The sequence below is a fragment of the Orycteropus afer genome, unplaced genomic scaffold (assembly GCF_000298275.1).
Source record: "Orycteropus afer afer isolate SDZICR_OR568_19922 unplaced genomic scaffold, OryAfe1.0 scaffold00082, whole genome shotgun sequence".
Classification (NCBI taxonomy): Eukaryota; Metazoa; Chordata; class Mammalia; order Tubulidentata; family Orycteropodidae; genus Orycteropus; species Orycteropus afer.
Window position 1 is genome coordinate 683230 of NW_006921669.1, and position 24404 is coordinate 707633.

The window sequence follows — 24404 nt, forward strand, 5'->3', positions numbered from 1 at the left end:
ACTTTCCTCTTTTAAATTGGGTAAAAAATCCACTTTCACAAGGGAAAAAAATCAAGGCTTATGGATAAGAATTGTGTAAAGGCATATGGTAGCAGATGATGGCCCCCAAATCCAGTACAGTCTCTGGGACTCTATCCATTCATTCTATTATTCCACAAATACTCATTTCACACCAAATATCTGCCTTAACATTGTAGAAGTTTAATTCTAAACAGAACCACAAACAATGGAGGCAAACATAAACATTTCCAATTCTCTCCCATCCCTCATTCAGCTTCAGCTTTACAGCAGAGTCGTTTTGAAGCCCATTTGCGTAAGAAATGCTTTTTGCTCTATTACTCCACCATGTGTAGGTCCTTCCTGTTAAACACCCCCAATCACCTCTCTCTGCCTCTGTTTTCTCCCTGTTTCTCTCCCCCCAAATGTGGATGCACATTTGCATTCATATATCCTTCATTCTTGTCAGGTTTCTAGAAGCCTCTACTAATTAGAAATTAAAACCTTTAAAAGTAAGACTTGGGCACTGGCCCTCTTTCTTATAAAAAATCATAAAATTTTAATAAAAATTATAAGCCTAGATCATATTAACCTTTGATATGATGAGCTTGTCACTTGCCATTGCATTCTCTTATGAAATCTCTTGATTCGGTCCTTAGGAAATGACTTCTGTTGTTGGCCTTGGGTATATGGGAGACCATGATGACTACAGGGAAAATTCTGAGACTGTAGCAATTTCTTGCTAAGCATTGGGCTATACACTGGGACATGAGAGACAATGTGAGACTACTGTAATTTAATAGAACTACAAAAAAGCTGGTAACCAATTATAATGCAGTGTGGTGACTGTGTCCCAGGTGATGTCCTGATGCTGTGGGACCACCCTTTGTACCTCTCCACAAATGGTCTCCTTTGTGCCAGAAACTTCACCATCATCTCCTGTAATTCAGTGTTTATTTAACTCTGCATCACAGAATTCTGGACTTTTTGCCTCCCTCCTCCATATTCTCTAATCCTCTTCAGAATAAGACACAGGGAAAGCTTTGTGGAGGAACTGAGAAGAGCCTGGAATGGTGACATGGAGAAGTCATCACTCCAGAAAGCAGAAACACTGGCTGAGCACACAGAAGCATGAGAGGAGGAGAGAGAAGCCACCAAAAACCAAGTATAGGTGGGAAAAGCCCCAGTTATCCAAAAGGTCACACCTAGCCATGAAAACGGAGCAGCACATTGGTTCTCGTAACTTTTCAAATTGAGTTACAGAGAAGAGGGGGCAGAGACATGAGGAAGAGGAAGTGGAGTTGGAGGAAAAGAAAGGGCAATAAGAAGTAGGAAAGGGAGGGAGGGAGAGAGGAAGGGAGCTTAGTTTAGTTCCTGGGAAAGAAAATCTAAAATTTCTTCTCAAGATGTTTTCTCCCCCCGCCCAGGGGGTAGGGAGGAGCTCTGGTGGCATAGAGCCTAAGGCATTTGACTGCTAACCACAGGGCTGAAGGTTCAAACCCACCAGCCATTCCTTGGATAGAAGGTTGGGCAATCTACTTCCGTAGTGATACTGCCTTGGAAATCCAAGGAGGGGTCACTATGAGTCAGATCTGACCTGATGGCAGTGAGTTTGGGTTTTTTTGGGGGGTTTGGGGGTAGCGATCATTATTTGTTTATATATGCTCACATGTTGCGTTATGGATTCCAGGACAGAAAAGTAGTTCATGGAACTGCCTCTTGATCAAATGGATGCATTCATTCAACTACTTATTTACTTAACAATTTTTATCCACCTCAATACTCATACCTGGAACACAGGAGATGCTCAACAAAGATCAACAAAGCCAATCCCTGACTTATAGAGTGAAACAACCAAAGACAGATGGCACATCTGCCTGTCTCCCCCCGGATTCCAGCGACATTGAGCTTCCTGTTATGTTGTAACCATATCAAGCATGGCTTGACCTCTAGAGCCTTCATGCGTACTACTTCATCTGTCTAGGATGCCCTTCCACCAGACAGACACACAGTTCTCTCCCTAATTTCCATGAGGACTCTGCTAAACATCAAATGCTACCTTAACACAGGTTTTTCCTTGTGATCAGGAAAAACTCCTTATCACATCACCCCTCCCTACTTTGCTTTTCTTCCTATAAATTATTACTACCTGGCTTTAGAAGTGCAGTGTATCTCCTGTTGCCTTTACTGGAAGGTCAACTATAGGAGGGCAGGGCCTTTGGGACATTTGTTGCCACCTCAGGTGTTTAGAAGAGGACCTAGAAGCACCTAGAAATAACCCAGATGGCCAACAATGGCCAACAATACCTGTGGAGTGAATGGATAATAGGTTTAGAATGAACCAGACCTGGTTTCAAATCCTCTTCTAAAACAATGTGAAGGAAGCTTAATCTCTGTAGGCCTCATTTTCCTCACCCTGAAAATGAGGAAAATAATCATTCTATCTGCTTCCAACAATTATTATACAAAGTGCAGCCAGAAAGCACTTAGCATAACAGTGGCAGGCATGTAACAGGAATACAATGCATAAAATACGAGCATTTTGTTGCTTGAGAGCCTACAGGAAAAAGCAAGGAATGTACGTGCAAGTGCCAAGATTTTACTGATGCGACTTTTTAATTTTTTTAAAGTCAGATGCATTAGGAATTTCCTAAACACTTGGTACCATTTCCATACATAAACATTGTAAGGCCAGGTGCTTGCTGCATCTAAAGAATCCTGAGGGCCCAAATGAAACCCAGGCTTTTGTGCTATTTAGGCCTGGAAGTAACAAGTTGCTTTTGGTGTGTGTGTGTGTGTGTGTGTGTGTGTGTATGTGTGTGCGCGCGCACACGTGCACCTCTGTTCTCTCATCCCTGGGATGGGGGTAAGGGCGAGGACCTCCTCCCGCGTGGGTAGACTCGGAGGAAGCCGCGGAAGCAGCAAATAATGGCTACAAAGAGCCAATTCGAAAGCTGCCCAGCTGAGCCGGCTGTTGTGCCGTCTCTATCAGGGGTCTTGTGGCTGTGTGGGGAGGCCCGTGTTATCTTATTTCATGCCTTTCTGGCTGGTTTTCAGGGCTGTCTTTAGGCTACAAGTCAGAAAGGCTGATCTGAAATCACTAGTAGTTGAAATCAAGAGTCTTTTACAAGATGAGAAATCGGCTCACAATGACACTACTAGCAAGAAAAGTATAGTGCTGGGTGCTGCTGGACTATCTAGAATTCGGTGCTTGATTTGGAAACGGGAACAGAAACGAGACTGCATTTGTCCAGGGTGTTGGAAAGTGGTGGAAAGGTATCACGATCAGAAGATGACTCAAAATGGAACCTTCCAACCTCTTCCCAGCCTCTACATTAGACACTATTAAGAAATTGATTGAATGAAAGGGCAGGTGAATTAAAAAAAAAAAAAAAAAAAACTCACTGCCATCGAGTCTATTTCAATTCATAATGACCCTTCCTGGGTTCCAAGGTGGTATCACTACGAAAGTAGACTGCCTAGTCTTCCTTCTGAGGAGTAGCTGGTGGGTTTGAACCGCCAGCCTTCTGGTTAGCAGTCTAATGCCTTAGGCACTATGCCATCAGAGCTCCTAATTAGTGCTCAGAAATCCAGGGTCTAATAATGCCAATCATTGTGCTAGTGCAGGGATTTTGGATGGAGTAGAGGTGGTGAGTTTTATGTTTTCTCAGATTTCCATACAAATGCCAAAGTGATATATTTCTTAAAATATTGAAGAAATCTGCTATCTCTTGCAGGCTCTCTAAAGAAGAAATACAAACAGTGAAGAAAAACTGAATCAAGATTCCCAATCTGACTCCTAATGCACTACATGAAAATTAAAACAATAAAGATAGCTCATCAGATATGTTATGTTCAAACTTCTCTGATCATGTGCTGGGCTGTTGAGGGCTTGCAAACACAGGCATTCACATATGGAGGGAGCATGCAGCTATTTCAGAAGGCAATGTGACAATGACTATTCACATGTAAAACGTGTGTACTCTCTGACCTAGAAATTTCATTTCACTCTCAGCAGTGCTTGCTCCTTGTACACGTCTGAATAACATACTCTCTTAGTTTCTTTGTGCTGCTATAAAACAGAAACAGCATGAGTGGGTGGCTTTAATGAACATAAATTTTTCTCAAAGTGTATGAAGTTGTTGTTGTTAGGTGCCATCGAGTTGTCTCCAACTCATAGCGACCCTATGCACAGCAGAAGGAAACACTGCCTGGTTCTGTGCCAGCCTCATGATCCTTGCTATACCTAAGCCCATCATTGCAGCCACTGTGTCAATCCATCTCCTTGAGGGCTTTCTCCGTCTTCATTGACCTGCCAGTTTACCAAGCATGATATCCCTCTCCAGGGACTGGTTCCTTCTGATAATGTGACCAAAGAAGGTGAAGCAGTCAGATGCTCACCTAAAAAGGTTGGCTGTTTGAACCCTCCTAGTGGCTCTGCAGGAGACAAGACCTCACGACCTATTCCTGTAAAGATGACAGCCTGGAAAATCCTAAGGGGCCATTCTACTTTGTCACAATGGGGTCTATGAGTCAAAATGTCCTCAGCATCTCCAAGGGGTGCAGAAGCAAGCAAGCATGAACGGAGGGAAAGATGACACACCACACGGGTATCTCCAAGGAACTCAGGAACAGAAGCTAAAAAGAGACCAAACTTCCCCTCAGAGCCGACAAGAGAGCTAGCCTTCCCCTAGAGCTGGCGCCCTGAATTCAGATGTCTAACCTCATAGAGATGATGGCCAGACTTAAATATCATTACATACATATATACATATACGCACCTGTTAGATAAATCAATGTAATGCCAGTTTCCCTTTATTGAGACATGCACTTCAAATGTACCGTGTACCTATAATGCACACACGTGTGCACACACATGGCATTTAAACAACAAACTCTTTGTCTCCTGCATGAGGACCTGTCAATTTGTCCTCAGTTTGAATGTAGGGGCCAATAACGAGTGCCACATCCAATAAATATGTTCAAAATTTTCCAATAATACTTCCAGTGATTGACTGTAATTGAGGTTGTTCTCTTCAGTTTGCCTCCCAAGGCAGAGAAGCAATATGGGAAAGAATAACATGCTTGTCACAGTTGTAAACTACAAGACATCCACATTTCAGAGCATGGTTGTCAAGAAACGCCTGTGCCAGTCATGGGCCTTCACAGAACAAAAGCTTTCCAGGGCTCATCTTCCCCCAGATAATGGCAACTTCAATTGAAACACAAATTAATTATAAAATGTACCTAGGTGCATCTGAAATGAGACCAACACTGAACTTGGAATAACAAGCTCAGATAAGCACTTGCAGCCCACTTCCTGGGGCTGAGCCAACTATACAAGTACCTCAGTATCTTGGCTGCAAAACTCCTCAACACATGAAACTCAAAAATTTTCTTGTTCAAAGGCACAAATCTTATTTTAACACATGCTCTAAACTAAACCACTGCCACTGGGTTGATTCCAACTCACAGCAACTCCCACTGGGTTTCTGAGGTGGTAAATCTTTACAGAAGTAGATTGCTCCATCTTCCTTCTGCAGAACAGCTGGTGAGTTTGAACTGCCAACCTTCTGGTTAGCAGTCAAATGCCTTAGGCACTGCACCACAGGAGCTCCTTATGAGCTGTATTACGTAGAATATAAACAGTTAGTTCCATGTATTTAAATGTTCCAGTTAACAATAACGAGGGGGTGGAGAAACAAGAGGAGGACAGCAGTGCTGAGAGAGGGAGAGAGAGCTACAGATACTGGAATTGTGGGGGCAACTATCTGGGGCCTGATTTTGATACAGACACTCTCAAATCCTGCCAGCTACATTGGCTAACATCTTGCATTTCTGACCTTTCTGATCTTTCTTCCCTCTTCCTCTCTGTTTCTTTAACTTGGAGCCACGGTTACTGACTTTCAGGAGAGGGAGAGGGAAAGAGCTATCATGATACCAAGACAATCTCATTTTTTTACACTCAGGTCAGGCATCATGCTCAGATCCTTTATTTCAATTGGTAGGTTTTTTTTTTTTCTTTTTCTTTTTCCCTATTTTGACAGTGAAAACTTCTCAAATTAAATCTCTTTATTGAATTTTCACCCTTGGATAGTTTCTGAAGATGCTGCCTTTGCAAAAAGTAAAATAAAATAAAGAAAGTTAGAACAGAAACATTTCATCCCTTGTGAAAGCTGAGCCCGAGATGACAGTTTGGCATTATCAACCTCTGTGCCTTCGGGGAGCACAGGAACGAACCTAGGTGTAAGATCAGAGAGAGTGACGGCCTTGTGCAGTTTAGGATATGGGGGTATATGCTTCGGATGTCACAGCCAGAAGCAGTATTATCCTCCCAAAGCCAGAAAATGAAAGCAATCCGGGAGGCTACCAATTCTACCCAAAGCTTTCTAAACAAGAGGTGTACCCATGGGAGACAGACCCCAAAGCTCTTTTACTGGTTTTCTCTTACGGGACCTTGCTATTCAAAGCATGTTCCAGCAACAGGCAGCCTTAGTACCACCTGGGGCCTGTTAGGAATGTAGAATCTAGGGCCCTGCTGAATCAGCATCCAGATCCTAACAAGGTCGTTAGGTGGGTCACGGGCGCATTAGAGCTTGAAAGGCGCTGCTCCAAAACACCCAGGCCACCTGATTAGGGAGGTCAGGCAGCCAGCTGGCGGCAGGCCAGATACAGCTTCACTCATTACATAAATATTCATTACGCTCCACCTACATGTGGACGCTGTGGCATGTACTGGAGATACAATATCGAACAAAGATAGACAGGGTCCCTGCTCTCATAGAACCTAGAGACTGGTTGCAAGGAAACGTTGCAATCAAATAACTGCAAACGGAATGGAATATTTTAAACTGAGATGAATGCAATGAAGTACAAGAACAGAGTTCGATGACGGCAAACAAACAAATCTGGATTGGGAGTTCAAAAAAGTCTTCCCTAAGAAACCTGAGGTTTGAACCATCTACAGTAATGGTCAGGGAAGGTGGAAGTAGAGAGGGTGCTCCAGGCAGAGGAAACAGCAGGAATCAGTCTTACAGGAGGACAAACTCTGTTTCAAGAATTAAAATAGTCCTGTAGCCTGAAGGCACAGTGAGGGGAAGAGATAATGAGATTAGGCTAAAGCAATGGGTGGGCAGCAGATTTTGCTGGAGGTATAGGACAAGATGGGACTTTTGGTCTTTATCATCAAAGCAATGAGAAGTAAGCATACATTTTAAACAGGTGACAATATTCGTTTTGCCTTAGGAAAAGATTGCTCTGGCTGTTGGAATCCAAGATAACATCATCTGCTCCAGGGCCAAGGAAAGGTTAGGGTCAGAAAGAGGCCACTGAAGAGGTGGGAGAAGGTCACTAAACTCATGAGCTTATTCTGTCACAGGCAGCCATGCCCAGGTTTAGAGAGGAAGATGGTGATGGGCAACTTGAACTCTGATCTGTCCCACACTGACTGCCAAAGATTATGTTCATTCCCCAAAGGGGAAGTAAATTCACTAAAGATAAAAAAAAAAAAAAAAAAAAAAAAAAAACCTCAAGGTGTGCGCACAGTAGTGGAGAAAGTGGGATTTCTGGAGTACGAGTTGTAGGCAAGACCTGCTTCTTTTGGTTTTAAGCTGTTGAAGTACAAATATCTGCTGCTTTTCCATTCAGGAGAGCTGAGGGCATGCTGTGGGGATGTGTCTGCATTGTGAAGGGTATTTTTAAAATAGGGGATGTCTCAGAAATTCAATGCTTGGCACTGGGTAACCCTCCAACAGGCTCATTGCTCTATGCTGACTGCACTGGTCCATTCTCTTCCTCTCCTCTACACTTGACCTTCTCTATTTCTCCTTCTCTTTTGTCCCCCTCATCCCTCTTCTTCGATTTGCTCCTCTTTTCTCTTTTTCTTTTATCTCTATAATGCCCTCTCTTAGGTCTAATTGCATCCCCTAGCTGCCTAGCCCTGCTGGAGATTCTCAGGACCAAAGGAGAAAGAAACTGACCTTGTCATTGTTGTTTAAAATATTATTTTACAGGTCAGGTACTGTAAGCAGTGATTCATATGCATCAGGTGGGCTTTGTGATGTAGACACTACTTGTTGTTGTTGTTGTTATGTGCCGTCAAGTCAAACCCGACATAGCGACCCCTCCTTGGGTTTCCAAGGCAGTGTCACTATGGAAGTAGGATTGCCCAACCTTCCTTCCGAGGAGTGGCTGGTGGGTTTGAACCACCAGCCGTCTGGTTAGCAGGCAAGTGTCTTAACCACTATGCTAACACTTATTTACCATGTAACCATAGATCTGTGACCTGAACTTCTGTCTTGCTTTCCTCATCTGTAACATGGGAATAACAGCCTACCAAGCTGTCATGAGGAGTAATTGTCATAATGCACATCAAGTACTCAGTACAATGCTGCTACAGTAACTATGAGTTGCTACAGAAAATTATTGTTTGTTTATTTAGTTAACAAATGAAGAAACAGGTGTCAAGAGTTTAGGTAGCTTTTTCCAGGTCAAACCATCTGCAAGTGGGCTGCTGAGTCAATGAGACATGATTTTTAATTCTGCATCTGAGACTCATTCTCCTCTATATCATGTCTCTAAGTCACAGTCTCCATGAAATCCAGACTTTCCTTGCAGCCCACCTAAGGTTGTCAAGAGCAACCAAAGACCAGGGGCCAAGCAGGGGACTGACTTCCCCCTCCTGCTGAACACACAGGAGGATTCTTTTTCCTCCTCTTCTTTCAAAGTATTTTCTGAACCCCTTGAAGGGACAGGAAGGCAATCTCTGGATGGTATCTGATAAAATAAGGAGACTGGAAAACCAACTTGAAACAAAGCAACAGCAATACCAAAAACAGCAACAAAACTCTTTAGGAATGAGGGATTTTGGAATTTCCCCTTGATCTACAATGAAGAGCACTTTGACTGGCTGAGAGGGCCATGCTAATGGCATCACTATCTAACCACACATGTTCAGTTCTTGCTCTCTGCAATAGTTACATTGCATAAAGTCTCTGCAAACATTGAATTAGTGAATATTGCAACAGACCGGGTCAAACTCAGCAACTCAGCTAGGAAAGTGCATAGTGAGCAACTATACGTTTTGCTGTTTTGTGCATACACAGGTCCACTAAAGGCAGTACTGATTTTGGAGTTGCAAATAAATTTTAACAAGTAACCAAATTCACAAATACAGATTCCATGAACAGTGAGGACTGACTCTATGGGTGTGTTCAGCTTTAATGAAACACTACAGCTATCATGACAATTCTGAATTGTAAGAATATGAAAAGTCTTCATCTCTGAATAACTTGGATTACTGCCACCATAACTGCCCCAAACACAAACCGGGTTCCCGACAGACTGACAGACCTAATCTTACTTTGAAATCATGGCACAGCTGATTTACTTACGGCCATCCACAGTTCTGGCCTCGAGATGCACAAGGTCTGGCTCCTTGTTCGACCCCATCACAGACCTTAAAAATAGATAAATAAATAGAGAAACATGAAAAGGAATGTTAACGTGAATGGACATCACGTGTCTTAAAGAAACCAAGAGACTATCAGTGCCCACCAGATTCTGAAGCCATAAACTTTAGGATGTACCTGTTGTATTTATTCATATAATCTGACAGTAAAATTTATACTTCAAATAAAAATGACAATCAAATCTTTCTTTGATGATGGTCAAGCATAACTTAGGCAAGAATATTGTGGGTGATTAGCTCAGTCTTGCAAATAAGCCCTATCCATTGCTTTTGTGTCCTCCTGCACCAACCCTCAGACAGTATATTTAACTTATCAGGCAAATGCCAGCACTGTTGCCATAGCTGGGAGACATGAGCAGTAATTTACATAGCAGATTGATTTAATGAATTCTTCCCTTTGATATTTTCAGAACTACCCATTGCTCCCTGATAGCAAACCAAGTGATACAACCAGTCCATCAATAACTGCAGCACAGAGTGACCATTCTCCATTTTGGTGAACCAGTGAGGAGAAAAGGGTAGGTATGCCTCACTTCATGATGTGTGCCTTCTGTGTAAATAAAACAAAACCCTAATTTAAATGCCTTGAAGGCACATATTATTTAGTGTAGTCTTGCAGTGAGCCATAATAAATAGAAAATAATTATGCTGTTTCATAAACATCCCGGGCAATTATACTCTGTCTTCAGGGTTTTTATACAGTGAGATTAATTAAACTTAGATCCATCTTTACTCCCCGCCCCCCATCAGGATTTGCACAATTCTCATTTACTTGGATCCATTTTGATAGGGAAAGGAGTCAACTATTATGGCTCCAAACTAGTCCCTTTTGCAACCAAGCCATTCAGCACACCATCGAACTCTTGCTAGAACATACAGAGGTTAAGATACTTATCACCTTCAGGACTTAGTGTGGTACCCAAGACCCTACTCTCACAGGATCCATCTTGCTTTGCCTGTCTTATCTCCTACCACTGCCACTATAGCCTTTGTCTCAGCCACACAGAAAGATGTGCCATTTCTCAAAAGCGCCACGTTCACTTCCTCCGCCCGCTGTAAGCTGCAGTGAACTCTGTCTTCCCTGGAAACGTTCTTCTCCAGCTTCTGCTCTTCTACTGCTATGTTAAGAAACAATTGAAAAGTCACTTCCTCTATTAAATATTTCCAAGTTACACCGGGTAGAATGCTCTCCTCCTACCAACAAAGATGGGGGAGCAAAAATTCTTAAATCCCATAATATACTTTACCATAATATTAATAAGTATTATTTTTATTATAATTTTAAATAATTATTTTTGTGTTTTTCCCAATGGGAAAGCAAGCAGCTCTTCATGAAATATGCATGCACACACATGCAGACACGTCAAACTGAGAACTACTGAAGGAACTCTGTCTTAAACTCTTTATATTCATGTTATGGTTCCTGGCATATAAGAGACAAGAAATAAATGTTGAAAGAAAGAAGAGAAGAAGGGAGAAAAGAAAAAGGAAGGAAAGTATACAGATCTGTGAGCTCTGTGAAATCAGTAAATTACACATTGTCCTAGGGGCATTCCCAAACTTTATTTGAACTCATTTTCCCAAGGCTAAAAGTTCAGAGCCTGCAAGCTTAGTCTCGCTTCATCTTTAGGTAAAAAGTCTCCTCAAGGCCCTATTATTGTTGTCAGTAAGTATTCACTGATTGATAGATGGCCTGAAATTCAATCTCCCCTCAGAACAGTGAATCCTGCTTTCTTCTTCAAGCAAAAAGGACTCTCCTAGTAAGGAGCTCTGGTAGCATAGTGGCTAAGACACTTGCCTGCTAACCAGACGGCTGGCGGTTCAAACCCACCAGCCACTCCTCGGAAGGAAGGTTGGGCAATCCTACTTCCGTAGTGATACTGCCTCGGAAACCCAAGGAGGGGTCGCTATGAGTCAGGGCTGACTCGAGGGCACATAACAACAACAACAACAGTAAGGGCGTCACACTCTAAATAGACAAGGGCATGCATCTAGACGTTGGAATCTGCTGAATCCAGGCAGACAGTGACACTCCCACCGTCACAGAAAGGCTCCAGCAGCTGGCCCAGGGATGGAGGCTTTCCATCTTTCTACACTATAGTGTCACCAGATTGGATCCAGAGATGATCTCCTCTGACAGCGTCACCGTCATGAGCGTTAAAGATGAGAACGAGCCTTGGAAGAGAGTGCTCAGCAGTAAACTAGTTATTTCAAAGTATTTATGGGTAGTTACATGTTATTCACCTGCCCATCTTACCCGCTGCTCAGTTTCTTGCTTGGAATGACTCCGACATTTTATTTCCAGGAGAAAGCTGGCCTCCCAGAAACGATGTGAGCAACTAGCTTACACACTTCATCTACTGGGTTCATGGTGACTGTCAATGGAGGCAAAAGAATTACCCTGGGTCCACATGCATCTTTCCATGTGTTCATGACCCCTTATCAATAGAGTTGTTGTCTCTTCAGATCTTTGATTACCTCTAAGGGCAAGAGCTGTTTCAAGTGCCTTTGTTTGATTCCTTACCAACTACCAAAAAAGAGGCAAGAGTCAAACTGAATGCTTTGTTTCTTACAAGTTACTCTACGGCGAACCAACCCACCTGCCTAAAACTGTTTCCATACATTGTAAAATAAGAAAGATAACAAAAATTAATTTTAAATATTAAATTGAAAGCACTGTAATTCCTACAATATTTGTTTGTTAATGTGTTTACTCCTTTTCTTGGTGGTGTAGTAACACCTCTCATAGTTGCAGATTATAAAGAATTACTGCTTTTGTGGCACTAGTGACTTCATAAGAACGGAAGTTCAACAAAGGAGGTCTGGTAGCAGAGTGGTTAAGGCATTCACCTACTAACCAAAAGGTCAGCAGTTCAAACCCTCCAGCCACTCTCAAGGAGAAATGTGAGGCAGTCTGCTCCTGTAAAGATTTCAACCAAAAACCAAACTCACTGCTGTCGAGTCAGATCTGACTGATAGCAATCCTTCCTTGGGTTTCTGAGGTTGTATCTCTACAGAAGTAGATTTCCCAGTCTTCTTTCTGAGGAGTGGCTGGTGGGTTTGAACCGTCAGCCTTCTGGTTAGCAGTCAAATGCCTTAGAAACTACACCACCAGAGATGTATAGCCTTGGAAAACCTATGGGGCAGTTCTAATCTGTCCCACTAAGAGGTTTGCTATGAATCAGAATTGACTTGATGGCAGTGGGTTTGGGTTTTTTTTGTTTTGTTTTGTTTTGAAGCCAAACAACACTAAATCTCTGTAAAGATGCTGGTTTTAGTGGTCCAGCTCTTCACCAGGTACTTTGGGGAGGCACACACACACAGCATCATTACGCCTGTCCTATTATACACTGACATTTCAGTAGGAACTATAGATTTAGGTGATTCTCAGTGTGCATTAAGACCAACTGTTGCATTAGCAGTAAAGAGAAACAGTGTAAGGAGAGAAATGACTCTAAATGTTCTCTTGATGGGCATATTGTGGGCATTATAAGAAGAGCTTTCCAAATCTCTATACAAATATACAACTAAGTCTGACTTCTGGTATTAAACACAAGTGAGTGGGTGCCTTGGCTTTATGCTTCTGTACTAGCTTACATCTCTGCCATGGTTCTCAGAGTGTGTTTTGGATTTGTTTGCAAAAATGTTTCTCTCACTAGACTGATCTTCCAGAAGGCAGAGGCTCTGTCTTTTATCACTGACTTCTCTGTGGTTATCAAAGCATAAAGAAGCATGTTTCCCCAAGAAATACATCCACCACTTATTTACACTGGTCAATACTTCCCATTACGTTATATCTACTATGTTAGGTTAGTTATATTTGGGCCTCAAAAGAATCTCTCTATCATTATGAGATGAACAATTCCTGTCTAGGGTCCTTTAATTATAGAAGAGGCAATCAGTGGCTCTTTCTTATATATCTTTACATCACTTTTAAGTCTAGCTGAGAAAATGAACTCCCTTTATGGAAGAAGAGTGAATGAAGTCTGTATGCCTTGCAAATGCTGGTGTCTCTGCCTAGAATTCCCTCTCACCTCTCTTCTACCTTTTTAATGCATCATCTATGGCTCAGCTGTAAAGGACTGAAGTTGAAAACAGGCTTCCCAGTGGGAGTGCCACTTAAGTTAAATTGGTTATCCCTTCAGAGATTCTTCCAGAACCATGCAGAGACTTTTGCATAACATGAATTAGGCCATTTTGGAAATGGTGACTCACTTGTCTATCTCTCTTATTGACAGACAAGCTCAAACCTCTCTGTACCTCTGTGCCAGACATCATGAATGCTACATGCATATATTCAGTAAATGTGGACTGAATGTTTTTGGATAAAGGAGAAGTATATACACCATCTGTATCAGCATTTATTAATTTATCTGTGTGTTTGACATTTGGTAAGTTACTTAATGTTGCTGTGTTTTGATTTTTCTAATCTCTAAAATGAAGCGACAGTAAGTTTTCCTAGAATACACATGTGGAAGCACCTAGCAAATTTCTGGTGTACAAGGAAAATGCAGCTGAGTCCTTTCCTCTCTTCATCTGCCTTATTTTAGGAGATAGGCAGGGGACATTATTAATCACCTAAAAAATGAAAATTAATGTTGGTTATAAAAACTTCTTGGGATATAATGAGTACTCTAATAACAAATGATTTATCAAAATGAATTATCATCATAAGTCAACAAACAAGAAAATGAGGAGTCAAGTGCTCAGAAATGAACTATTTGCATAAATAAATGTTATTTACTCAATTAAACATCCCAGACCCATCATGTGATAAGAACCAGGCCATATATCTTCCACCCTTAAGACCTTTAGAGCTGCTAAAGAGACAGCAATCCAATGAAACAAGGGCTCTAAAATTCAAGGTGCTGTTTGAAGGCACAGGAGGATTTTCACTGAAAGATAAAGACCTTGGGGAGCAGGAAGGAGGTGCCTTAGGAAGGCTTTAGGGTAAAGGTAGTCTTCGGATTGCCAACGAGTTCTGTTCTTACGTCTGTCTTTAAGGTGAATTTGTAGATAGATCAGAACAATCAGGAACAATTTGCATCTAACATCAGTTAGTCAAATGTTTGTCTTAGTATATAATGTATCTTTATATGCATAAAAAAATATAAAAGAAACATGCTCTAGTTACCTAATGCCACTCCAACAAGAATATATACCACAAATGAGATGGCCTTAATAAACAGGCATTTATTTTCTTACAGTTTGGAGGCTTTAAGTCCAAGTCCAAAATGCCAGGCTCTAGGGGCTGGGTGAAAGCCCCTCAGACTTGGGCTTCAGCTCTGCCTCCAGTTCCCGGCCCAGAGAAGCTAGAGGCTTTTCTTCACTCAGATAGCTGCTGGCTGCTGAGGCTGCCAAGCCCAAGGTTGACAAGTAAAAAGGCACAGTCCTGATGTTACCAAACCACATGACAGGCCATTAATTTAAGTCTATTGTAAGTCCCAAGGTTGGCAGAGCATGGCAGGCTGCTAAACAACGACATGACTACATGCAAGGTTCAAGAATCCCATAAACTAGAGACCATTCCCCAAGGCTTTTCCTTATACACAGGAAGCAGACCACATCCCTAGAGCAGCTATTCAGCTGCTCACAGTAGATTCCACCATAGAGTTGATTACCAATCTCATCATGGGGAATACTACATCCAGCTGCCCAGCCACTCAACCAGGCCCAGCCAAGTTGACACACAAACATAACCACCAAAAAACACTTCCAGATTCAGTAAAACATCTTTACCATAATAATATAGCAATAAGAATAATAGTATTTTCATCCATCTTGCAAAATAGCACCCATTTGTTATTATGAATTCTGGTGGTGTAATGCCTAAGGCATTCGACTGCTAACCACAAGGCTGGAGGTTCAAACCCACCAGCCACTCCTCAGAAGATTGGGTCATCTACTTCTGTAGTGATACCGCCTTGGAAACCTAAGGAGGGATCGCTATGAGTTGGATCCGACTCAATGGCACTGAGTTTGTTTTTTTTTTTTGGAATATAATAGATTTTACTGTTCCTAATTATGGGTTGTATGCCAGTTGGACATTCATAACCTGGGCTCTGCCTGTAATTGGATTGATTCTTCAAGAATATGCAATAATACGACTGATGGAAGAGGGGTGGAAGAGCATTCCATTCAGAGGGATGGTAGGTACAACAGTCCTAAGTCAGACAGAGGATGGCCCATAGAGGCATCCATTAGTAAGTCAATAGGCTGGGCCTAGTATTTATAGAGTGGAACAGTAAAAGGTAAAGCGAAAAGTTAGCAAGGGGCCCAATCATACAGCTCTTTGTGCATCGTGCTAATGCATTTGGATTTGATCTTAAAAGCTGTGGGATGTCACTGAAGAAACTTAAGTGTCATAAGTTTATAAACAGTTGAAAAGAACTTCAGTCTCCACTGTTTTTTTAAAAAATCAAAACACAAAGAATTTAAAACAGTTTATTTGAAGTCATTCTATAGGCATATAGAGAGACTATCTAAAAACAAATGGCTCAGTATAAGCTAGTTACAATGAAGCTTAAATTCAGAGAAAAGGAGGAAGGGGAATGGAAAGTCAACCATTGGCTAATCTTAACACGACTGACTGAACCATGCCCTGGCATCAGCTGGCATCAGGTTACTAGGTGGTCTTGGTCCAGGCTGGGGGTTTTAAAACAATAAAAGATATTTCCAATTATTCAGGGAATTCCATGGGTTATCTCTCAGGCAGCAAGGGAAACTACCTAAGGTAATATTCTTCTATTAGATAAACTCTGAGCTAGTTTATGGTTAACAAAAGTTTTGATCACAAAAGGCTTTGCAAAAGGGGGTTTAATGAGTGTGTCAAACTAGGCCTCGGGTGCCTTCCTGCTAACACTGAGACAGGGACCATGTAAGGAGTGGAAGCTACCCCGGCTACATTTTTTGTGATGACTACATTTTTTGTAAATTGCTTAAAATACTCCTGCTGACAGGAACTGGAAAAACTGCGATACAGCCTTAAGTTGGAAATGAGGTTGTTTACAAGCCTTTGCTGATAATGATTACAAAATACAAGAAGCTGTAACTAACAAAACTGCTATTTAGGGAAGTATGAAATCACCAGAGTGTTTATTGCAGATTCTTGAGTATGGGGTCAGCCCATAAGACCCGTGACAGTGTCCATTTTGATCTGCAGACAAGCTAATAACTGGACTGATCTGGAAGACAGAAGTGCAACAAGCCGAGAATCCAAACAAGGGAAATATGAAACATGAGCACCTAATCTGCCAACTGTATAGCTTCCTTATTCTGTCTCCTATAATTGCTGTAAGCCGACTGGAAAGCGTTGGCAGTCCAGCTAGTGTACTACACGCCGAGCTTGCTGTCCAACTGTACAGTCTTGTACAGTGTTTCATCAAATGCTTGCTCTCCATAAACCACCTCTGGCTCTGTGAGCCAGTCTTTCTTGCCAAGACAAGAGCCCATTAGGGGCCTTGCGGGTTCCCTGTCCTGTACCACTACCACCTAAGTGTGGGCTTCCTTATCTAGGGCAAGCATGAGGTCAAAGCCCACAGGCCATGCTGGAGTCACCTCTTGAAGGAAACACGACAAAGCTCCTACAGCCTTGTGCTTCTATGCTTCCAGGATATTAAGTTGGTGTTTACAGTTAGGAGTCATTCTGGAATAAAAATCTAAGGATTACCAAAGTCACGAATACGAATGAAAAAATCACACCCTGATATAGTACACCAGTGGCAATGTTAGCAGGGCAACATCAGCCTTCTGAAATACAATCAGCCAAATGCAGCCTTTGTAGACGTTTCTAAGAGAGGAATTCAGAAATGTCACTAGTTTATCATTCTTCTGACATTTTGTCTGAGTTTGTACCAGTTTAATATAGTGCTCAATAAATGCTCTGGAGCCACAAATTATCCTGATGTAGATAACCGCAGAACAAGTATTAAAAACATAAACACCATGACAGGATAGCTCCCATTAACTCAGAGTTAGAATTGCAAGTTAATGGCATATGGAGGAATGAGGCAGATCTGCACAGGAACAGAGGCTGGAGGTTGGAGTACCTGCCTTTCTCCTCTTTGTTTTACATGAGGCAGTCATGTTTCCACACCAAAAAAAAAAAAAAAATCCACTGTCATCAAGTCGGTTCTGACTCATAGTGACTTCCACTGGGTTTTCAAGGAGGTAAATCTTTATGGAACTAGATTGCCTCATCTTCTTTCCACAGAGTGGCTGGTGGGTTTGAACCACCAACCTTCTTGGGAGAAGTCAAATACCTTAGGCATTGCACTACCAGAACTCCTTTCATGTTCCCATAGGCTCCAACAAAGCCCATGGAAGCAAATGGTCCTGGATGCATTGGAAAGAAGAAACAAAGTGCCTGGCAGGTATTAGAGGCTGGATACCTTCATTCTTTCTTTTGTAGATAAGGCTTGCCTCTTCTCTGCCACCATAATTAGGCTCTCAAATGTGTCATCTTCAAAAATCCTGGCCCAAACCACAACTTTTATTATTGACCAAAGCAGCTTAGCCTGAGTTCAGTTCTTGGTCATCCATAAAAAATGGGCTACGCAAAATAAAAGGTTGCCAGAAGGCATCATTGTCACCCCCTTCTGCCCTTAGAACATGCTTGCTTTGTGCTCTTCTCTTCAGGCCTCTGCACTGAGCCACTGTTTGCCCACAACCAAAGGTTCTTCTGCAATCAACAAATATATAGATGGATATGTAGAGACAGACAGACAGACAAATAAAAATGATGCGTAAGTCCCTGAAAGCATAATCCAAAAACCAAACTCACTGCCATCGAGTTGGGTCCGACTCATAGCGACCCCTTCTAGGGTTTCCAAGGAGGAGCTCTGGTGGCATAGTGCCTAAGGCATTTGACTGCTAACCAGAAGGCTGGAGGTTCAAACCCACCAGCCACTCTTCGAAAGGAACATTAGGCAATCTACTTCTGCAGTGATACTGTCTCGGAAACCCAAGGAGGGGTCACTATGAGTCAGATCCGCCTTGATGGCAGTTAGTTTGTTCTTGCTTTTTTTAATCACTATGGAAATAGATCACCCAATCTTTCTTCAGAGGAGTGGCCAGTGGGTTTGAACCACCAGCCTTCTGATTAGCAGTTAAAAAATGCCTTAGGCACTACACCACCAGAGCTCCCTGAAAATATAATGACCCACTGAAAATGAGCATTTCCTGTATCCTTCAGTCTGCCAAATTCTACATTTTGTCAACCTTACTCCCCAGCCAGAAACCCGACTGCTTAGTTGCATTATATATCTATGTGTAGTGTGCGTGTGCAAGTATGTGAATGTGTGTGTGTGTGTCTGCATATGTGCAGGGGAGGTGTCTGACCTAGGATGAAAGACTGCACAAAGCTCAGGAGGGTCGGGAGGAGATAAGGAACTTTGTTGCACAAATTGCTTAGTAGAAATAAAAGTGACAGTTGAAATACTATGCTCAGAAACAAACAACATGCCTCTTGGGACATCAGAATGACCAGATCTCAATAGGCCAAGACAAACTATTTGCGACAGTTCACTCCTCCTGACTCCTACTTTATCCTTTTTTCTAATTTAAAGAGTTTGCTTCTTCTACCATTGATTGCATTTCCTGTTTCCTCCTTGTTTCTGCTCCCCCCACACACCCTCCTTCCCTCTTTTTGTTATTTCCTAAGGATGCTGAGGTGTAGAGAGACATCAGGGACCAAGATTAGACCACAGTGCCTCAAACAGAAATCACAATGCCAGAGAGATACAGAGATAAATATTTAAAATTATCAGAGTTTGGGGTTGAGGTAAAGTAGGAACTTACAATATTTTAAAATAAGGTTTCTTTTTACTTTTCTAAACTCATACCCTATGGATTATTAGCAGTTTATTAATTTCACTCAATAATATGTCTCCCAGGTTACTCCATGCCAGCACATAAAATTTTAAAAAGTTAATGTCTGTTATATTGTATGTTGTTGTTGTTGTTATGTGCCGTCAAGTCAGACCCAACTCATAGCAACCCCTCCTTGGGTTTCCAAGGCGGTATCAGTACAGAAGTAGATTGCCCAACTTCCTTCTGATGAGTGGCTGGGGGGTTTGAACCGCCAGCCTTCTGGTTAGCAGTCAAGTGCCTTAGGAACTACACTACCAGAGCTCCCATTATATTGTATATGAAATGGAAATACTAAATTTATTTAACCATTGTCTATTTATAGAGTCAAAGCAAAATTCCCCACCCCCAAGATTCAAAATAGTGGTCATCTCTGCGGGAGAGTTTTAGGTTGTGGATTAAACTTTTTATTAATATTAGTATTTTTATAATTAGGATGTATTTATGTATTACTCTTGTAATTATTGTCAACAGTCCTGTACTACTTTTTTTTGTTTGTTTGTTTAAATAGCTTCTTCCTTCTGGAAAGTAAACCATAAGAGGGGACATACTCTATGTGTCCCAGTCACAAAGGGGTGAAGAGAAAGGCTGAGTGAGTTTTGCATGGAGGATGATTTCCAGAATCTTCTCACAATTCAGAACACAAACAGTTCTGCTAATTTAGAGTGACAGAAAGGTTAAAGCTGTGAAACGGCTGTCACCAGCAAAACATTGCTATGGACAAAGTGAGGAGTGTGTTCGCATTGGTATTAAATTCAGAGTGATAGGACTGGGGTCTGTGTGGAGATTCTTTTTATTTCTGTTAAGGAGAGAGCTTCAGACTAGCTGTTGTTGTTAGGCGACATCAGTTCTGACTCATATCAAATCTATGCACAAGAGAACAAAACACTGCCAGGCCTGTGCCATCCACACAAACGCTGCTGTTGGAGCCACTGTGCCAGTCCATCTCACTGAAGGTCTCCTCTTTTTCGCTGACCCTCTACTTTACCAAATATGATGTCCTTCTCCAGTGTCTGGTACCTTCTGATAACATGGCCAGAATACGAGAGACAGTCTCACCATCTCACTGAAAAGGAGAGTTCTGGCTGTTCTTCTTATAAGGCAGAGCTGTTCATTATTCTGGAAGGCCATGGTATAGTTTTTGTCAGCACCATAATTCAAATGTATTAATTCTTCTTTGGTCTTCTATATTGTTGTTCAGTTTTCACATGCATATGAGATGACTGAAAATACCTTGGCTTTGTCAGGGGTACCTTAGGACTCAAAGTGACATCTCTGGTTTTGTTTTTTAACATTTTAAAGAAGTCTTTTGCAGGGCCAAGGTTAAAGATAATGAAGTTTGAGCATTTTGCTGCCAGAGAAGACCTGACCCACAGAAGTTATGTTCCATAAGAGAACGCTAGGAACATCTATCCTTTTTTTTTCATTTGAACACATCAAGCAAGGAATGGGGAAAAAAAAAAGAAGCACCCCTATGGTAGTTTAGTTTGTGTGTCAACTTAGCTGGGCCTGATTGAGTGGCTGGGCACCTGGATGTAGTATTCCCCATGATGAGACTGGTAATCAACTCCATGGGAAGGGGCAATCTACTTCCATAGTGTTACTGCCTTGGAAACCCAAAGAAGGGTCACTATGAGTCGGTCCGACTCTACGGCACACAACAACAACAACAACAATCTCTTACTGATGAGATAATAATATCCTGTGAAAGTCTTGTGGGGGAAAATACATAAATACATACACACACATATATATACACACACATATATACACACACATATATATATATAGATGTGTGTGTGTACATACATACATACACACACATATATATACACACACACATATACATACATATATATAGATGTGTGTGTGTGTGTGTGTATATATATATATACACACACAAGTTTAACTTCATCAACAAGACTATTGTGATATGGCGTTGATCATTGTCTGATGCCAGTCTGGAAAGTGTGGGATTGATGGCACCCAGGACAGTGAGGCTGTGCCCTTGACAGTGTGCTGCTCATCACTTTTATCAGGAACTTAACCCTACTGTCAACAGTGTTAATAGAGGAATCCTTTAGAGATGAAAAGTCACAGATTAACCATCCAAACCTCACAAGTAAGGAAACTAAGGCCTCCCAAGAGCAAATATCTTGTCTAAGTTCAAACCACTCAAACTGGGGCATGGTTGGGACTTCTAACTGGGTTGGTTACCCTGTCTTGCCCCAGTGATCCTTCTCATGAATGAATGAACGGATGGATAAACAAACTATTTTCTCCTTGACACAGGAAAGATAGTGTTAAGTCAGAAAGTAATGTGTGTGTCTTATACTTAAAACATAAGAAAAAGGGATGGGAAAACTTCATTTTGACATTCTGCAAGGATTACGATTACGTGTGCTGGGGATGAGGGTGGCATGACATGTGTGGACTTAACACAAGGCTGGTTAGGAGAACCACCCTCCTAATCATTATCCCATACTTTGTCAGCTTGTACACAACTGTTCTCTTGCTTTATTGCTGGACTTTGGCACTTCCAGAAAAAATATCCCAATTGGCCATTGCCCACAATACCTTCCACTGAGAAGGGTGGAGATTTAGTCAGTAATGCTCACGGGGGTAAGAAAAGCAGAGTGTGGGGTGAGATACACAAAGAAATTATATTCACCTTTGCCGCAGAGACAAAAATTCCTGGGGCGTCAAACAGCAGCCATTCTCCTTACTACCTTCTTTATTTACAAAGAGTTTCTGAAGTGGTGAGTACAAGGTGTGAAGCGATTTGGAACTGGGCAAAGACAAGGATGCTATTCTGTGAAAATACTTTGAAGGCTGTGCCAGTTTGCCTTTGAACTCATCAACTGCTTGGCCAAGAAATCCACTGTGATGATGGGAATGAAAAACACCTTCTAATTTATTATTATTTTTACATCAGCACTCCACTGTGGATGCATATTCTTAAAGTTAGAGCTAAAAATGCATCAGTGAGATAGAAGGGTGGAAAAAGCAAGGGAGAGGCGAGGAGAGAAGAAAGGATCAGAGAGGAGAGTCCATGGCTATTGCACAGGGCTCACAGTGCCTTCCTGCTTTGACCCAGCCATGACTACCCTTCTGGCTTCCTGCTTGCATTTGTTCCTCAACAATCCCCAATCCCCCTCCACTGGAAAAGAAACTCAACTGCTTTATTATTATGCTCAGTATAATGTATTTACGTGACACTATTTTCATGTAATTGGAAATTTAATATGGGTTCATTTAAAGAATAGTAAAAAGTTTGCTGAAGTATGAAAAGAAAAATTATACATAATCCTTCAACCTGGAAGTAATCAGATTTAACATTGTAACATTGATCCCTTTGTATTTTTATGTTTTCACGGGCATTTCTTTTTTTTCCCCAACAATTCAGATACTAATATAATGTATTATATTACATCATGTATTATTTTGTTATGCTACGCTATCTCATATACTTTAATATATTTTTTTCTAGTTGTAAAATATTCCATAACTTACTTAACCAATAAGTAAAAACCTAACCACAAGGCATAAATTTTACTGTTATACATAATATACAACTGATTATCTTTGCATACACTATTTTGCATGTATTTGTGATTTTTCAATTAGATACATTTTTAAATGAGGGATACTGGCTCAAATAGAATGAACATTTGTTTAAGACTCTTGATATATATATTCCAACTTTCCTCCAGAAAATTTATGCATATTACAATCCCAGGGACAACATAGAAGAATGTTCATTTCCCAAATCCTAAACAAAAATAAATGTTATCTTCTCAAAAATGCTATCCATGTGATAGGTAAAAAATGCTCTCATTGCTTATTTTTTATTTCCTGATGGTGAGACTAAACATTTTTATGTTAACTTCTATCTTTTATATATACATATATATATATATATATATATATAGAGAGAGAGAGAGAGAGAGAGAGAGAGAGAGAGAATGTTCATATTCTTGGCTTTTATATCTATATAAGATGTTGTATACAAATGTTTTCATTAAAGATATTGATTTATAAGGTTTTGTCATCTGCATAATGTAGGTTGTTAATGAATCTTCCTCCAATCCTGAGGCCACATTCTTCTTTATATTTTCCAGTTTCAGATTACTTGCTCAGCATACAGATTGAATAAATATGGTAAAAAAGATAGAACCCTGGAACTCATCTTTTTCGATATTAAACCACACACTATCTCCTTCTTCTGTCTGAATGGCTGTCTCTTGGGTCTATGCACAGGCTTCACATGAGCATAATTCAGAGTTCTGGATTCCCATTCTTCACAATGTTATCCATTATTTGTTATGATTCACACAGTTAAAGTCTTTTGCATAGATACTAAAAAACAGGTAAACATTTTCCTGGCATTTTCTGCTTTCAGCTAAGATCTATCTGACATCAGCAATGATATCCCTTGTTCCACATCCTCTTCTGAAGTTGGCTTGAATTGCTGGCAGGTCCTTGTTGATGCACTGCTGCAATGGCTTTTGAAATATCTTCCACAAAATTTTACTTGTGTGTGATATTAATGATATTGTTGAATAATTTACACATTCTGCTGAATCACCTTTGTTTTGAATGGGTACAAACATGGATCTCTTCCAGTCAGTTAGACAGGTAGCTGTTTTTCAAATTTCCTGGCACAGACAAGTATGCATTTCCAGAGTTACACCCATTGCTTGAAACATCTCAATTGGTATTCAATTTATTACTGGTCTTGATTTTCACCAATACTTCAGTAAAGCTTGCACTTCTTCCTTCAATACCATTTGTTCTTGATCATATGCTACTTCCCAAAATGGCTGAACATTGTCTTTTTTTTTTTTTTTGGTACAGTGACTGCATATTCATTCATTCCTTCCATTTTTCTTTTCCCCTTATCTTTTAATTGTGACTTGGGTGAAAATTTACAAAGCAAATTCACTTTCCATAGAGCAGTTCACATATACTTTGTTTCATGACAATGACTACAGTTTACTACAATGCAACAGCTCCCCTCCCACTTCCTCCCGATAATTACCTCTTACCTGTGTCCATCCCTCCATATACT

General features: G+C 41.1%; 1 protein-coding gene across 1 annotated transcript in view; it reads right to left on the reverse strand.

Annotated features, from left to right (window-relative positions):
• SORCS1 (sortilin related VPS10 domain containing receptor 1) overlaps positions 1–24404 on the reverse strand; it is a 682844-nt gene that overhangs the window by 157591 nt on the left and 500849 nt on the right. Inside the window, exon 6 of the mRNA XM_007941533.2 lies at positions 9390–9454. Coding sequence (XP_007939724.1) covers positions 9390–9454 — 65 coding nt within the window. The remainder of the gene's footprint in view (positions 1–9389; positions 9455–24404) is intronic.